The sequence below is a fragment of the Oryzias latipes genome, chromosome 5 (genome assembly GCF_002234675.1).
Source record: "Oryzias latipes chromosome 5, ASM223467v1".
Taxonomy (NCBI): domain Eukaryota; kingdom Metazoa; phylum Chordata; class Actinopteri; order Beloniformes; family Adrianichthyidae; genus Oryzias; species Oryzias latipes.
In genome coordinates, this window is record NC_019863.2 from 25368570 (window position 1) to 25387003 (window position 18434).

At 40.4% G+C, this 18434-nt stretch overlaps 2 protein-coding genes across 5 annotated transcripts; one reads left to right on the forward strand and one right to left on the reverse strand.

The window, feature by feature from the left end:
* On the forward strand, positions 1-14464 carry LOC101159498 (6-phosphofructo-2-kinase/fructose-2,6-bisphosphatase 4). Of its 4 annotated transcripts, none has more exons than XM_023955142.1 (14): positions 1-134; positions 7185-7301; positions 7412-7508; positions 7588-7654; positions 7725-7799; positions 7871-7927; positions 8014-8135; positions 8571-8778; positions 8866-9012; positions 9096-9200; positions 9864-9993; positions 10586-10648; positions 10729-10793; positions 12157-13077. In XM_023955142.1, exons 1-14 carry the CDS (start codon positions 89-91, stop codon positions 12214-12216), a joined length of 1359 nt encoding a protein of 452 aa, XP_023810910.1. In that variant the 5' UTR covers positions 1-88; the 3' UTR covers positions 12217-13077. The 4 variants fall into 4 exon arrangements, with proteins under 4 accessions (XP_023810910.1, XP_004069117.1, XP_004069118.1 ...); XM_004069069.4 differs by lacking the exon at positions 12157-13077 and adding an exon at positions 13683-14464 and having other exon boundaries at positions 2-134; XM_004069070.4 differs by lacking the exons at positions 1-134; positions 12157-13077 and adding exons at positions 5539-5782; positions 13683-14464.
* A 1454-nt stretch (positions 14465-15918) lies between these two features.
* On the reverse strand, positions 15919-18386 carry LOC101159909 (actin-related protein 2/3 complex subunit 4). The gene is made up of 6 exons (XM_004069071.4): positions 18253-18386; positions 17598-17716; positions 17206-17317; positions 17023-17118; positions 16506-16676; positions 15919-16420 (listed from the first exon to the last, which is right to left on the reverse strand). The coding sequence occupies exons 1-6, from the start codon at positions 18253-18255 to the stop codon at positions 16415-16417; spliced, it is 507 nt and encodes a 168-aa protein (XP_004069119.1). The 5' UTR covers positions 18256-18386; the 3' UTR covers positions 15919-16414.
* Positions 18387-18434: the final 48 nt, after the last annotated feature.

Consider the following 18434-nt stretch of genomic DNA (forward strand, 5'->3'; position numbering starts at 1 on the left):
GGTGTGTTGAGCATCTCTGTGGTGCTCGGCCGGCTGCTGCTGGAATCACGTACGCACACCGCCAGGCTCCATCCGACGGACGCCCACGATGAGAGGCTGCTCCAACCGAAGCAAACAGAACCAGGGCAAGGCGGGTAAGCGGCGGGGTTTCTGACAGATCTGTGCGCGTGGAGGCTGCACGCTGTTTGTTGCGGAGGTACTAGGATTGGAAGGAGGCAGGTCGTGTGCAGCTTCTCGAAGACGTAAACAGGAGCTGTCACCTTTCCCCTACATAGCAGCAGTCTTCTGTGTTTGGACAGAGCTGCGTCTTTTGGCTGCGCGCGAAGAGGCAGGGGACTGCGAAATTATATTTATTTCCACAGCAAACATAAAAAAATACAGCTATTCCTCTTCAGGGAGGCGGGTTATAAGACTGTTATTATTGTTGTGATCATCATCCACGCGCGCGTCATTGGACACGCTGTATGCGCTGCTGCGCGTTTGGAGCCCACTGGACCCACCAGTGCAGCAGCTGGGCCCAAACTCCGGGCCCCAGTTTTCTGCTACAAATGGCAAATCCTGGTTTACTGCGAGACGTGATGTTATGGTTCTATATTGGGAAGTGACTTGTCCGGGCTAAAGGCTGCTAGCTGCAATCAGAGCCTGGCAGCTGCAGGCAGGGAGGAGGAGCTGAGCTCTGCTTCCTGTTCTTCCTCTGGTGTAAAGTATGTGAGACCTTCCATGCAACCTCACCCAGGCATCAGCCTCCACACATTCCTGTCTCAAGAGCTGGACATGAATGTTCCCGTCAAAATGTAAACATCTCTTATGCTGTGCATCAACAGAAAATCTAGAAATAGACTCCTCACATTTGTTTCTTGCTTCCTGTTGGACCTGATGAACATGACACACATTAAAACACCAGTGAGGGAATTTGAGGGCAGGAGCTGCTTAATTAGAACAGCTTGATTTAGGTCAGGGACCCCATGTCTCCTTCAGGATTGACTCTGAGTTTAATTGGATCAACAGTAGAAGATAAACAGGTGAACAGACCCTAACATAATAATCAGCAGATGTTTTAAAAACATTTGCTGATTTTTATGAGATGAGATGTAACTTGTTGCACAGGCTTGTAATGCATATACTGCCCTTGTAAAGCTGATACTTTCAGTTTTTACTGGCTGTGTTACTGTTGTTGCACCTGATTGTATAGAAGAGAGGTTACTCAAAGTAGTGTGCAATCCCAGGACCTAAACAAACAAACCCCAAAATTATTTTCCATAATGCATTTACACAATCATTAGTGTATAGTTTGTGAGTTGGATTATGATACCCTTATTTTAAGTATGAATGGCAAATCACAAGTCAGCCATAAAACTTTTAAACCAGAGTGGCTCCAGCTGACAGTAGGAAGGCACCTGTCATTTAATCACCTTTTTATGGCTTACTGTGGTTTTTGTTACTGTCATGTTTTTTCTGTTTCTGTTTGAGAAATGTTTGAAGTGAATTGCTCCGGGAGGACTCACAGTTATTTTATCTGTCATCTATCTAGTTAACTCACAAAATAATAATATATGCTTCCCTCAAATAATATTTGAGGGAGAAGTATTTTGTGGCCACAAATCAGCATTTTGTGGCATCATTTTTTTCATTTTGTGCACAATTTAATATTCTGTGGCCACAATTTAGTACTTTTGCACAGAGATTAGTATTTTGTGGCCCACAAATTACCAATTTATTAGCATTTTGTGGGTAAAAAAAGTTCTCCGTGGGCACACATGAGTATTTTATGTGTACAAGTAAGCATTTTTGTGCATACAAATATTAGTATTTAGTATTCTGTGGTCACAATTTAGTACTTTTGCACACAAATAAGTATTTCATGGCCTTAAATTGACAATTTATTAGCATTTTTGGCCACAACCCAGCATTTTGTGACCACAAATTTGTATTTTGTGCCCAAAAAATGTGTATTTTAATATCATTAATTCCTGCTACTAATTTGTGCCCTCTAAATGCTAATTAGTTCCAGCAAAATACTAATTAGTGCACAAAAAGTACTAAATTGTGGCCACGTGTTAATTTGAGGGAACAGTGAATATTTTTTTAGATGTAATGTTCAGGGTTTCGGACACCAACACTGTTAGAAAGAGTAAATGCTGCCACCATGTGGACAGACAGTGAAAATCCTCTTTAGTCTTATTCAGTGGAAAAATAAACATGTAACCCTTGTGCTATCCTAGGCACTTTAACATTTGGAGTTGGGTCATCTAGACCCACCAGACAGTGCGCTGAACCTTTTTTTCTTCAATGATTTGTGATCTTCACTGGTGTCCATAGATAACATGAAATCTTTCCACCTTTATCCACCTTTGTCATGGTAGGAAGAACATGTCAATGTAAGGGTGGGGTCATCTAAGATGTTGCAGGACTTCTGCATGGAGAATCTTAGGATTCCCTTGCAGCCCTGGGTTTCCTGCTACTAACACCTTCTTTTGTGGCCCGTGTGGCTTTCAGGACTGATAAATGTGATGGCTCATCTACAATGTTCGGGAATTCTTCTGAAATCAAAGCTTTATTTTACTTCAGAAGTATTCAGATGCTGATTTCTCTGCATTGTCATATTTTTGACACTTCATCGCCTGCTAAAATCTCTTGGCTTCAAATATTTGATATGCTTCATCTTTTGCACACCAGCTTATAAATGTGTAGACCGTATTTATTAGGGAATTATGTCTAAGAGCTGACTAATTACTGAAATTTAAAATGCAGCTGTTCTAAGCAGTATTATTATTTTAAGCATTTTAAGCTATGTAATTTACTCTTTTATACTGCAAACAGCTGATGGGTTACACAATTCATCATGGATTTACACTGCATTTAGGTTTACAATAACAGTTTTGGCAAATATTAATTTGGCCAATTCGATTCAAAATCACCTGGGTGGCACCTTTTTAAGGGATCTATGCAAATTTCTCCCCAGTCCTGGTTCTAGTTTCCCATTGCCCTGAATGATTTACTCATTCTGTTGCTCGCAAAACACGTGCTTCAAATCACTGTGAATCGCCATGAGGTTCCTGCAAACCTAGCTGAATTGTGGGTGTCAACCAGGGAGATCAGGATTTGGATTGAGAAATGTAGTCTTCTTTAGAAAGCTGGACACAGAAATTGTGGGGTTTATAAACTTTAAACTATATCCTCAGAAAGATTTGGTCAACTTTAGGATCTTGATTTTTGTTCTGAAATGCTCTGGACAACGTGACCCTATATAACTGACCGTATCATATTTGATACACGCATTTCTGAGACCCCTATCTCATAAGCATGATCTAATGTATATCGCTTTTCTGCCCTATAGTGCATTATCCTTCCACTAAAGGCAGTAGAAGGGCTGGTCCTGCTCATTTCAAAATGTCATGATTCTAAGTTCAACTAATTTTCGAATTTTGAAAAACTCATCTGTTGTTATTCATCATTTATAAGACCAACTGCTGTACTGAAAGAATGCAAAAGTTGTTGATAATCCATTCTTTATAATACAGTTACATAACTTTAAAAATGTAAAGATCACATTTGGGAGTGAGGGAAAATGAGGTGCTTTTTTTACTGAACACCCGTAAATAATTTTGCATCTTAAACCAACATTGTTGTGAGGAAAAACTTACCAAATCACCCAACGTGTCATAATTGATATCTATATCTTATAAAAAATTACGTGGTAAAATGTTTTTGTGGATTTCACCAAAGGGTTTAGAAAAATCCTCTTACTTACAAAAAATTGTTATTTCAGTGATGTAGTTAACTTCACAGGGTGAAGTGCAAGTACAGAGTCACAGTTTTACTCAGCTGGAGCCAGACTGAAAGCACATTCCTTGCTTTTATTCTTCAATATTAGCTCTTGTTAAGATAATGACAGAATCCAAACAAGTTCCACAATATGATGGTCCCACTACCATGCTTCATCTTTCCCTTCCTTCACCAGCAGCATCCATGTGACCAAACTACTCAGAAATTATTCAAAAAACAGATTTCCAAACCCCACATTTGACTGTAAGATGCTGCAACAGCTGGTTAAAGAGGAGTGTTTCATTTTTCTTGCCTTAAAAGGGCCGCCGTGATGAAGAGCTCTGATAATGTTCCTCTAATAAACTTGTCACAAGGGACCAGTTTAGCAGCATTCTGCTTTTTGGCATCTATATTCTTGTTGTCTTGCCAAATGGGTGAAACATATTTCACTATTAAAGGTGTGGAGGTTTTGCTTTAACAGTACATGTTCTAATGGGCCAAGATGCTGCTAAATACATGCTGATCCAGCGGAAAGTAAATATCAGAGCTCCACATGATTTTTTATATCACTTTTTATCAAGTGACTAGATAACAGCCTTCTAGGAGTAGTCTCTAAAGTTACACAATTCTATTCACTAAAGTAGTTTGGATTATTGTTTAACCATCTTTCATCATACCAGTTATGACTCAGTTTTGTTGTTATCTATTGGTTTTCTGGTGATTCAAAAAAAAAATCTCAACAGAATTTTTAACTCACATTTTGTCCTCATAAATAGATATTGGGAGAATTGCACATAAGATCAATACTGGTCATAAACTGCTTTATTAAATATATCTTATTTCTTACGTTGTCTATTTATTACTGCTGGCTGCAAACCAAATTACCCTCTTAGGGTAATTAAGAGGCTTTATACTTTGAACCCTTGGCCCACCTGTTCTCTTAGGCAGCTTCATAAAGAGATGTCAGTCAATATTTGGATTATGGTGTCCTGTTGCTTCCAAATGGCCATATTTATGCTTGTAAGAAGAACAAGACTAATATAGAATGCATGACTCAACTTCTGGGTGCTATGTCTTCCTTAGCTACGGCTTAACATTCTCCTGCCACCATTTATTTTATTTCAATGCCTGTTCTTGTGTGGTTGACCTCCCCTTCAGATTTCTACGGTCTGGCTAAACACTTCCACGTTGTAATATTGCTTGCATTTTATTTAAAAAATACTTTAGTGGAAAAAACATTTAGGAACAAAATATTTCATAAATAATTCTCATTTTAGGCATCATGGGAAATGTTGGTTTAAATTATAAAATCAAACAAAAGGAACATATTTGAAAAAAAAAGAATTTACAGATGACATAGTCAGTTAATTTAAAGTAGAAGCAAAAATTATCTTACAAAAAAGAGTAAAAAGTGAACGCGGATTGCTCCTTAAATTGGATTACGTATCATTTTTTATGTCTACGGCAACTCAGAAGGGACAAGTTATCTAAAGACGTTTAAAAAAACGTCTGTGGTTTGTCATAGGGAAATAAAAACGTCAGAAACTTATGAGTTATAGGCCTATCTGCACTGCAATTTTCAGGATTAGGGCTTTCTCACATTTGAAAAAAAAAAAGAAGGAAATCGGCTCCACTTCGACGACCATTAAGATAAAGACAGAGATAAACTATCAGGCACATATTCCTGACATAAAAATGTTGATGGGCCTGTCCCAAAAAGGGCGGATAAACTGAAAACACGTGACCTAAAAAAAGACGAGAGCGCGCGAGCGCTACCGACTGGTCTCTGTGCACGTTCGCGGAGCCGCGAGGATGAAGCACCGGTCACCTTCAGAGCAGCATCACGGGAAACATCCCCGTGTCGGTGACTGTGTAGCGGCCGCCTCCAGCACAGCGCAGGACGGAATGGAGGACAAAAACGCCTCTACTCATCGCGAACTCACCCAGAACCCCCTGAAGAAAATATGGATGCCGTATAAAAACGGGCTTCCCGAAAAACACATTTCTCAAAGAAAGGGTTCGTATTTATGGAGCTATAGTCTTTGCTTTTCAGCAATTTTGAGAATATCTGTTAACTTGTGTTAGCCTTTGTCTTGTGTAGCTGGAATTATAAATGCGTAGTTACACGGAATGTTGTTATGCTAGTAGTAGCAGCCATGCCGGTTTGAATCGCGGCGGTTCGGCTGCAGCCGTCTGGTTCTGGCTGTTACGTAAGAAAGGGGTACGGACGGTTAACGGCGGATGAGCGTCTGCTCTCCCGCTGGGAGAACAAGTCGCAACAGCGTGGCTGTCAGTTTGTGTTAAGGCGGGAAGCACCGATATTGCTGCCACGCACTTTATTATTGCTTTGAGAAAACTTTAAATACATTTTTTTAGAATATATCACGTTTCAAAGCGAAATGAGTGAATATCTAATACTTGGTTGCATATAACAAAATGAAAGCACAACATTGTTAGGTAAACGGGTTTTAGGGTGGTTTAGGTTAAGTGAGCAGTAGCGTGAACTGAACGTTTTGGTCTCTGACCTACTAGTTTTTCCAGCAATGATTTGCTTTCTTCGTCCTCCTTAGGAAGAAAAAAGGAAACGTTTCATAATAGCTTTAAGTCCCTGTGGCCTTTACCCCTTTGATCGGACAAGAAACCCTCTCTTAGAGCCCCTTAATGCAGAACAGTGTTAAGGAAAGCCTAATGAGTAGGGCTCTGTTCATATCATAATTTGTGGTCGACGATTCATAGTAGATGTTTATTTATTTATTCTGAACGATCCAATTCACTGACCTGAAATCAATTCAGGTCATTTTTAGACAAAATGTCAACCAGTGTGACTCAGAGATAAATACCTGGATACATAACAGCACAGCTGAAGTTTTCCAGGCTCCCTGTATTTCTTGCAAGATAATCAAGTGTAAATTAAATATGTTTACAAACAAAAACAAGAATACATGGCAAATCCATTCACATTTTAGTTTCATAAAGTTTAGCCCAATGTTGTTTTTCCACATCAAAATAATAGAACATTCTACATCACTGTGTGGTCACATGTCTTTGCAAAATGGAAAGTGTTTCCACACATTGGACTGAAATGATGGACTGATCATTTTTTGCTGCCATCACATGTGTTGTCTGCTGTGATGCTCTTAGTCGTTTTTACTTTATAGTAAAATAAACTTACCGTACCTCAATCCAGATGGTATTTTCCAATATCGATATCAGTAATTTATTTCATTTGTAAAGGATTTTATAATGGTATAGGCAGATTGGATGAACAACTTGCCTCAGACAGATTGATCTAGATGGAACGTAGGAATATAAATCGATTTAGTCGATTAATCGTTATATGATACAGTTAACTGATAGTTAATATGGCAGATATGAGCTGAATTCTTCCATGTGTGATATTTGTCTCCCCTGTTTTCCAGTATGCATGACCAACTGTCCCACCCTGATTGTAACTGTGGGCCTTCCTGCCAGAGGAAAGACATACATCTCCAAAAAGCTGACTCGCTACCTGAACTGGATCGGCGTTCCCACCAGAGGTCAGTTATTTTATACACTAGCAGATGAGTAAACTGTGACTTCCATGTACAAACAGTAGTAAAGGAGAATGGTGTCACATCACGCTAAATATGTTTTTTTTGTCCTGCAGAGTTCAACGTGGGGCAGTACAGACGTGACTTTATGAAGATCTACAAATCTTTTGAGTTTTTTCGTCCGGACAACGAGGAGGGTTTAAAGATCAGACAGTATGTGTGGCCTTTTGGTGACCTGTCAGTTCCGCTTACTTATCAGCCATGTGACGGTTGTCTTCTGGTTTCGCTGCAGGCAGTGTGCGTCAGCGGCGCTGAACGACGTGCGGCAGTACCTCGCAGAGGACGGAGGCCAAGTTGCAGTGAGTTGAGGTGCCTTGTAAGCTGCAGACGTTATGGTTGCACGCTGGTTCACTTTTCTACGCTCAACAGGTTTTTGATGCAACAAACACCACCAGGGAGAGAAGAGAAACAATCATTCAGTTTGCTGAACAGAATGGCTTTAAGGTAACTTGTTGACTCAGGGTGGATGTTTTTTTTTTACCATGGCTTTACTGACCCTGTTGTGTTCTGCATAGGTGTTTTTTGTGGAATCTGTGTGTGAAGACCCAGATGTCATTCAAGAAAACATTGTGGTGGGTCTTGGTTTGATCATTTTGCTCTCAGGAGAAATTAAACTGTGGTTTGTCTTTCCTCACTTATCTCTGCTCATTTTGTTTAGCAAGTGAAGCTGTGCAGCCCCGACTACACAAACTGTAACACAGATGAGGCCGTGGAGGATTTTATGCAGAGGATCAAGTGTTATGAAAACTCCTATGAGACGCTGGATGAAGTTCTGGACAGGTGAGATTTAAAAAAAAAAAGCAGCTCTCCTGGTAGCTTACAGCCCCTCGCAACTTCCCACCTAACATTAGTGAGTTGCAACAAATGTGGTGAGCAATATTGGAGCTATCCAGCCGTACAGTTCTTAGCCAGATGCCAGCTGAGAGGAGGAAAACGAAGACGTACATGATTTATTTGTCTGCGAGCGGATGCCTTAGAATGGAGCGGAGCAGGGAGCCTGTGGCCAATTTTCTGTGTTACAAATAAGCTCTTTTTTGAACTGAACTTCTTCATCTGCTCCTAATTCACAACAATTTGAATAAAGAAATACTCAGAAATGCAATTTTTAGCTTAATTTTCTTAACATGTGTCCTTCATCATCAGAAAAATACCACAAGATCACGTTAAAAAATACAATTTTCATGGTTGGTCTTTAATGTCTCCATTTTCTTTCAGGGATCTTTCCTACATTAAAATCATAGACGTGGGTCAGCGGTATTTGGTCAATAGAGTGCTGGACCACATCCAGAGCCGGATCGTGTACTACCTCATGAACATCCACATCACGCCGCGCTCCATCTACCTGTGCCGCCATGGAGAGAGCGAGCTCAACGTTAAGGGTCGGATCGGTGGAGATTCTGGTCTCACTACACGGGGAAAACAGGTGAATTGAAATCAAACGCACAAACGGCCTTTTCTTCTGCTTTTAGCAGCTGACAGGAACAGACAAAGGTCTTTCTCTTGTCTGCAGTTTGCAAAGAAGTTGGCTCAGTTCATCCAGACTCAGAGCATTGTGGACCTGAAGGTGTGGACGAGTCAGATGAAGAGGACCATCCAGACAGCAGAGGCTCTTGCTGTTCCTTATGAACAGTGGAAAGCACTCAATGAGATTGATGCTGTAAGTATGACCCTCCCTGCAGCTGTGTGTGGCACCCCTGTGTGTTTGTGGGGTTTTAACCTGTTTGTTTGGTGACATTTTAGGGTGTTTGCGAGGAGATGATGTATGAGGAGATCCAGGAGAGTCACCCTCTGGAGTTCGCCCTGAGGGATCAAGACAAGTATCGCTATCGCTACCCGAAAGGAGAGGTCAGCTGCGTAAACGATCTGTGATATTTATTTCTGTGTGTTTGCCACAAATCCTGAAGGGTGTCTGTAAACATGTAATTGTGGACAGTGAGTCAGGGTTGTAAATTGGGAATTACAGGTCAGTTGGGATGATGATCTGTTTTGTCAGTCTGCTCTAGTAGATAACCCACAAACTAATGAAATAGGGCTGGACAAAAATGATGGTACCTAAGCAAGACTGACTGATTATGGGTTTGAATACAGCTGTAATGTCAATGAAAGGACATACCTGAGTTCATCATGACCCCCTGGGAAACTAGTTCTCAGTCTTTTGTGGAGGTACCATCATTTTTGTCCAGCCCTGTTTCATTAGTTTGTTTTTTTTAATAATTCTGTTAATCAACAACTCAAAAGTAATGGCTGATTTTGATAATTTCATTTTCAATACATTTTAATTTATTATTACTGTTGAACGTTTCAAGTCATTTCAGTGAGCATCGTGGACTTTCTTTCTTTAACTGAGGGGCACCAACAATTTTGTCCACCACTGTATGTAGATTCCGATTGTTTCCTCACACATTTGCCTCTTCAGACAGAGCAGATGTTTGGCATCTGGAGGTTTATGCAGTTTTTTGAGAGTTTCTCCAATATCTATATTCTCCCAAAATGGCCTTTCATCCTCAGTCCTATGAGGATCTGGTGCAGCGGTTGGAGCCGGTCATCATGGAGCTGGAAAGGCAGGAGAACGTGCTGGTCATCTGTCACCAGGCCGTCATGCGCTGTCTGTTAGCTTACTTTTTGGACAAATCAGCTGGTAGGTGGACTTCATCACACATGAATAAGGACAAAGTTTCCTTTTATGTGTTCATAGGAACCTTGTACAGACAGATGAAGTGGGTTAAGAGCCTCCTGATGATTTGTCAAATCAGTATTTATAAGAGCAATTTAAGTTATTGAAAATATTACAAACTCATTAAAAATCACAAAATTTAAAAGCAGTTTGTTTAATTAGTTAAGACTACTGGCTAGTAAGTTAGAAAATAGTTTTCATTCAAGGCGAATACTCCTAATATCTTTGTTTTTTTAACTTTCAAGTTTAGTAAAATCTAAAGAAAATGAATTTATTTCAAGAGAAAATATCTTTATTTCTTCCAGTGTTCATGAATATGATTTGTTGTGTTCCAGAAGCGATGTTTCTTAATGAATCTTACATGAAAGAAAAGATAACAACATTAATTTTTTGGGTGGAACTGCTCTAAAGAATAATTAAGATCTTGGATCTGGAGCTGGAACACCAGGGATAAAAATGCCTCCATATGATTTTTCTGTCTTAAAAATACAAAAATAAATGTGTTGTGTAGAAAGCCGAGCACAGGGTTTTGACGGCCGGGGCTTTGTGTTTTCAGAGGAGCTGCCGTACCTGAAGTGCCCGCTGCACACCGTGCTGAAGCTGACGCCTGTGGCCTACGGTGAGACTTTACCCCCGTGGTCTGAAATGATCGCGTGTCTGTTTGCAAACGGGACGCTAACGATGCAAACACCTTTACAGGTTGTAAAGTGGAGTCCATCAGCCTGAACGTGGACGCTGTCAACACGCACAGAGAAAAACCTGAGGTGGGTTGGAAACACACACGCAGATGACAGGTGACTGGCAGGTACCTAAGGTTTCAGGTGCTGACTCCCATGGAGAAAGGGAAGGTTTCTTATTTCCCAGCATTCTCAACAGCACGTCTTTAGACCTGTTTTGATGTAGATTTTTCTGCATTAAAGGGGAATGTCAGCTTTTAGTTTCTGACTGCAGTTCACAGAACAGAACAGTCAAATGTAAATGAAGGAATCCATTTTTGTTTTCTTTATGGAATTTCACTAATTTTTTGTTGTTTTTCAGTTAGAGGCTCAACATTTTTCATGTGCAGTGTCCCCTTATTTATCAAATATAACCCACAGTAGGTGAAATCTGCAACGTTGGATTACAGATGTTGTAAGGCGGGAAAACTCCTCACCGTGCACTTTATACACTTTGTTCAGACAGTCATGAACATTTTCCCACTTTACTCTGTTTAAACTCTCAAAGTTCAAACCTTCACTGAAAAATAAATCCAGTATTAGAGAATGAAAACAAAGATCTCTTTTTTAGATTTGAAGAGTTGCGTGTATTTGTACAGGACACGTTTGGCCATGAACCAATCAGGATGACGAACACAATGCACCATGTAAAAATAAAAGCATGCAAAAGTGCTCTGAGAAAAGAAAAATTTGGAAAGGTGAACCGCGATACAGCAAAGAAACACTGTATGGGGGTTCACTTTTCTCCATCTTGCTGATTTTTGTTTCAGTGTAATTCTTTTTTTTTTTTTTTTGAACATCCATTTTGTTTTGCGTTCTGATTGGCTGTTGAACCTGTCAATCAATTGCTGTGCTGTAGCTGCTGTACAGAATGTGTTCAGTTTGACAAATTTACATAAACCTTCAATTGTGATTAGATTTTGTCTTCATTCTATATTATAGAATATATTATTTTTCAGCGAAGGTTTGAACTTTGAGAATTGAGTGTAAAAATGTTCATGTCTGTCGTAACCCTTGTGCTATCTTAGATGACCCCACCCTTGCATTGACGTGTTCTTCCTACCATGACAAAGGTGGATAAAGGTGGAAAGATTTCATGTAATCCATGGACACCAGTGAGGTTCACAAATCATTGAAAAAAAAGGTTCAGCGCACTGTCTAGTGGGTCTAGATGACCCAACTCCCAATGTTAAAGTGCCTAGGATAGCACGAGGGTTAAAAAGTGTTTAAAGTGTGCAGTGAGGGAGGGGTTTTACAGTCTAAAACATCTGTATTCCCACTGCACAGATTTGATGGATCATGGGTCATTTTTAGAAACATAACCCCACGATAAATGAGGGACCATTGGATTTTCTTTGCTCTCATGTTTCTTGTGGTTGATTGCTCCTCTTTGTGTTTTTCCACCGAACAGAACGTAGATGTGACTCGGATGTCAGAGGAGGCTTTGATTACTGTACCAGCTCACCAGTGAGGCAGCTGGCCCTCCTCAGCACCCGACCCCCCCCCCCGACATTTAATATTCATACGCACAATGATTCACTTCAGAACTTCCAAACACGTGGATGTCGATTGTCTTCTTTTTTTCTTGAAAGCTCTATTTGAAGACATGTTGGTGATGGTACTTAACTGGAATCCAGTTAGTAATTTTTCCAAAAATGAATCCTGTCATGGATCTTTTTGTGCACATTCTCCTCTTTTTGCAGAGTGATTGAAAGAAAAAAAAGCTCACACTGTGAAGCGATGAAGCTCCAGCACTTTTTCCATGAAAGCGTTTATCACACTTTGATCATTTTTGAATAAATAATGTTCAGTTCATTTTACTTTCTGCTTTTATTTTGGAGAGTCAGGAAGCGCTTTGTTAAGTTATTATTATTTTGAATAAATTGATCTGATAAATCCGCACAGTTTTAAAAAAAAGCTTTGAGATAATTTGCGTGAGCTGCAAAGCAGCCAAATTTACAGACAGGCACGTCTCTGGACAGCTCAGTGCTGCAAAAATGGAAGCTCCGCTTCAATGTCTTCAACCGTCTTCTTACAGGCAGATCTTTGTGGATCCTGACTGTCAGAAGCCCTTTAGAATGTTTTTTTTAACAGATGGAGGATAAAAACATTTCTAAACATTTTTGGTGGGGGGGAGAAAAGTATCAATCATTGAAGCAAACACTCATGTTTTCTGTTTTTGCACATGAACACATTTTGTTTAGCTTCTTGGGAAGTGTAAAACCCCCCGTTTATGTTGTGAAACAATGTGAAGCCATTACTTTCATATCAATTTCATTTCAGATGATCTTTCTGTTGACTGTCTCTAAAATAAACTAAAGCATTCCACAAATCCTTGCCAATGTTTTTTGGTTTTGTGTATTTTTTCATGAAGTTTGGCATCAAAGATGCTTCAATCCTCTAGAAAATGTCAGACCCACCGATATAACGTTGCATCTGAACGATCCCAGGATCACGTGAGGCTGCAGACTCTGTTACTCCCTGTTCATTCAGTGTTGAATAAGTGCTGCCATTCATCAGTCTGAACAAAATGCCTTGTGTGTCTGAGGCACTTCCAGCCTCCTCAGAGCACAAGGCAATATAATATTTATGCTTCCGCTAACCTTGAAACTCAGCATTAACTAACTGTAGTCAGTACATGTCAGAGGAATCTGATGCACTACAATAAAGATAGGACACGTTTTGCTCATTTAAGGACTTATTTCTGCGCTCCAAGGCCTCTGCGTTCCTGTCAGTGCGCTCATGTCAAACGGAGCCGAACATGTCGAGACGCTCCAATAAACAGGACCTACAAGTCCTCTCTCTGAGGTGCATTTAAAAAAAATGTAATTCTTTTCCATTTCATTTTCATGGTCTGAGCAGCAAAGTAACAGGACTCAACATCCTGTCTCTGGATGCACGCCGCAGAGCTCTGACACAGCTGCGCTTTCCTTCCAGAATGTAAATGTCCACCGCTCAGCTGCAGACGCCCTCCAGACCGTCCCTCCTCACCTCTGACGCCTGCAGGAGGCCCGCTGCTGCCTCTCCTCTCCTGCCTCCTGTAGGACAGACGCCGCCGGACGCCTCACCATTCCAGGCCTCCGCGGCCCCCGGTCGCCCCGGTGACCATGTGGGTGATGTGCCTCCTCTTCCTCCTCATGTCCATCCCATTGTGTGACCTCTGCCCAAGCAGATTGTCGATACTCAGCAAATCTGCCTCCCAAATATTTTGCACAGTGAGAGCTCTGACGGCTCACAGCAAACTCCTGCCTGGTACTGTTTTCACTGTGGGTGTTGTGCGTTAACATTGTGCAGCATTAGCATAAACGCTGAAGGTTACCGTCCTGTTTTTTAGGTGTTCACCTGCGGTTCAATGAAACAGTTGTGATACTTCTGCTGCATGGTTGACTTTATAGTACAAACCTTTGATGTGAAAGTGGCCTCTGTGATCACGTGCAATTAGGAGGTTTGAATTTAAACAAAGCTGCAAGTGTGAATGAATGGATCTGAGCATTATTAACAGTGACTTTTCTCCTGCTCATTAAACGGTTTCCGTTATGCAGAAAAATCCTGTTCTATTTATAACCAACAGTCCACCCATGAAGGACCTCTTTACCAAGCAGCACGTCAGATTGTTGGAAACAGAAAAACATCGCCTCAGAGTTTTGTTGATGTGGATTTTGATGTGAAAATGTGTGTTACAGCTCTGCTATAATAAAGATACTATTTTCTAAACTGGTCCTTTTGGTCCTCGATTGATTTTTCTGCAACAAAGCCAGATATTAAGCATTTTCAGAGGGATCTGCCTTCTGGGTCCACAGGTCCCAGTGGGATCAAAGCTTTTGTGTTAAAAGAGGTAATAATGAAGAAAAGGATTTATTGAATTTAAAATTTTTTTTAAAGTAACACTGTCTCACTTTGGCTTTTTTTTCTTTAGTAACTAGCCAAAAATGACATTTTTCATCAGTGAGGTTGATGTGTTTTTTTTAGATAAAGTAAATATATTTCTATAAATTTCCACCCTAATTCTCAGTCTAGTTGGGATGGAAAACTTCAGTCATTTGTAATTTCAACACCACATTTGGTGACATCAATCCCATTCTTCTGACTAAAGAATAAGTTAAAGTCTAAACCTTACTTTGCATTTTTTGAATTTTAACTCATACAGCTTGGTAGTGTGGAGGTCAGTATTGGTGCTTCACAGCCAGAAGGTGCTGGTTCAAATCCCAGCTGGGCCCTTACTGTTTGCACGTTCTCCTCATGCATGGAGTTTCTCCAGGGAGAACACCTTTATCCAAAAATGGTCACGTAGGAGCGTGTGGTTGGTGACCTTTCCAGGGCAAACCCCACCTTTGCTCCGAATGTAGCGGGATAGGCCCCAGCAACCCCCACAAACAAAAATCAAACCTGCAATTCATAATAGATGGGCTTCTACTTGGCAAATCAAAATATTTTCTTTGTTCCGTTTTTAAGGAAACCTGCTTTCCTTTATAGATTCTTGATCTATGGGCAAACGGAAGTATGATTGTGTTTCCTCTCACTTTAATTTCCTGCTTTTCTTCATTTTTTATAATCAGTTTTTGCTACGTTTGGGAACAACCAACATTTAATTATTGATTTTGTGACCATACCTTCTAATAACATTTTCTTAAGGTCTCCAAGGAGGAATATCGTCAAGAAAGTATGTAAGCTACAAGGTGATCTGATGAAGGACAAAAAAAAAAGAGAGACTATTTTTGGACTGTGATCTAAAATGGAAAAACACTCAGCTGTGCTGCATTTCCTTCCAAATATAAAAGTTAGATAACCAGCTTTTAAAGCATGAAGACTGTATTTGTTTTAGCAGAAGTTGTGCATGACCACCTTCAAATAAATAAGCAGAAGTTAATATCAATAATATATTTTTCTTGAATTTGTCTTGAGAACTTGCTAGTTTTGTGTTTTTTTCCTTTTTTATCCAGTCTGTGGACAAAATGGAAGTTAATGAGGTGGTTGTGTTTTGGAAATTTTATCAGAAACTTCTGAAGTTCATCGAGTTAGTAAATGTGAAAGTACGTCTGCAACACTTCCTTTTTCTCACACCAACTCTGCGTGACATCAGGGGTGAGCTAAGAATTACTTTGAAAACTTCCTCAGTGACTAAATGTTTTTATGCAGCAGCAGCAGCAGTGCAAACAAATGACCATAAATGGCGTTTTTCTAAGTATAAAACAACTGACTTTTATTCTCTTCCACAATTTTCTTACATTGTCATATTTGTGATGTTTTGCTGACATCTCTTTCTCCATTTGATGTCATGAAACATAGTTCCTTTTCAAAATGCACACCCTAGTCAGAGAGTTTTGGGACAAATTTGAAACGACAGTGACAGATTGACACAAAATAGAAAACCCTGGAGGCTGACCTTCGCAGCATCAAGCCCTCAGTGCCCCTGTACTCGTGGTTATCAACTTGACTAATACTTTAAGGACCCGCCTTTGTTTGGGGATTTGATCAGAGTGGCTGAAAACGATACTGCTAAATATTTCCTTATATACAGGAATTGATATTCAGGGGTACAGGGAACTAGCTGAGATTGCTGCAAAGGGTGCCAGATTACATCTATGTCTCATCTTTTGGGTTTCTATTTGTGTGCAGATTGGCCCTTTGATTGATCCCAGGCTGGTACGACACCAAGAACGCTGCCGTCATCAGAACTGTGGAGAAGACAAGCCGCCATTAATAGTGCGATGAATGCATTATTTTGTAAGGAATATGCCGAAAAACAAACAGATTTCTTACGTTCTTGAGGAATTCTTCTGCAACAATTCGGGCCCTGGCATTAACGGACAGCTTCATCTCGCTGATCTCCTTGTCAATCTCCTCCATGAAGTGGATGACAAAGTCCACCAGCTTGTGTTTGTACATCTGCTCCGTGTGGAAGTTGGTAATCAAGAAACTAATATCATATCCCTGTGAAAACATTTAAAGATAATTTGTAAAAGATTTTACAATAGAAGAGCATTTTGTTCAGAAAAATGCATTTAAGAACAAATCTTCTAGAATATTTAAGCATTAAATGTCATTCGAAAGGATGGCTGTGAGGACTCCTTCATCCAGGATAATCTGGACTCAGTTTTTTTTTAGGTTGGCGACCCTTTATCCAGGAAACCTTCTCAGTATCTTCAACTTAAAAAACGGAGCCCAGATGACCATTTAAAACGGTTTTGTCTTTTTCAAAGCAATAATCCGTTCCTCATTTCCTCAACAATGACTCTGTTGTCTGTTTTAAGCACAACTGAACTGATTTATCCCCCACCTCCACTGGCTTCCTTCTCAGAATGAAGAAGTTCTCCGCTCTCATCATCATGAAGCGCATGAACTTGTGGCAAAGGATCTTCTCGATCTCATCAGCCTGTGATCACAACACAAGTGTTTTCAAATACTGTTCCTGCAAATCCTGGAAAAAAACGTATTATATTGTAGAGATTTTTTTAAGGACCTGCTTCACAGCAATGCTGACTCTGACAGAGTTGATGGACCCTTCGATGAACACCTTCTCCTTGTCGTTACGACTGATCACCACCGGTTGAAGCAGCAACTCCTTGCTGCTCCTGTAAACACATGGCCATCAGATCCCTTCAGCTTTCAAATCTCCAGCTGCTCTGTCTCACTTTGTTAGGAGGACATCTGCAGGCAAGCTGCAGCTAGCTACATTTGGTGCGTCCATGTCTTTTTTTCCCCTTCCCACAAATATTTTCCAGTACAAGTCCGCACAGGTCCGAACTTGTGTGAAAGCAGCTGACGAACCACAATCGGAAAAGATGCAACAGCAGCAAGCAACAACAACAATATAAAAAAAGAAAGGCTTGCAGTTGCTGATGTGACACATACCTGACCTCCACCTCAGGCTTGTTGTGGCGCTCCACCACCTGAGAGGAGAAATTCTCCAAACAGAGGGCGGCCTGCAGGGTGGCCCTCACAGCATTCAGGTAGGGGCGCAGAGTCGCTGTCTGGAATGAGCAGAAGATCAGTATGTGAAGGAATCCTGCTTTACTGAAACACTAAGGGATCAAGGCTGATATAAGCACCAATTAGAACATTACATTTCCATGCCATTTTTTATCATTTCAACCAAATATTGTGATTAGTAATGAATTAAGCCATTAGCATGTTTCTTTTCTCTAGTTTATTGTAACAGAGGATGGGATTTGGGGAGATTTCTAGAGCAACATTTTAGTAAAAAATGTGATCATCTCTTCTTTTTTTTGTATCTTTTAAAGATTGCCGGGTGACATAACAGACAAAAAAGAGCCTAAATGAAAAAGAGGCTAACAGGAAAAGGCAGCTCACGTCTTCTGTCACTCTAGTCTAGTTTCTGCATACCTACATGAAGGATGCCTGCCCTCCGATAACTAGATCGAACCACTAACACCGGATAAAGATCTAGAAGCTAGCTAGCTTTTCTCACATTAATAATATCCATAGTTGCTTGGAATAAAAAGCTAAATTGTAAAATATAAGCGAAAATATTATGCATCAGACTTACCATTTTGAGCAGTAAAAGACGGAAGTTCCTCTGCCACGCCTGGGACGGCTCTTCCGTAAATCCTGCATAGTAGAGTAACGCTAGGGTGCGTTTGTTTTCTTGTCTTCGTTTGATGAGGTCGACAGTTTCTCGGTGCGCAACTCATCTAGCAGTTTTGCTTTGTGGCTCCACCCATCCAGAAA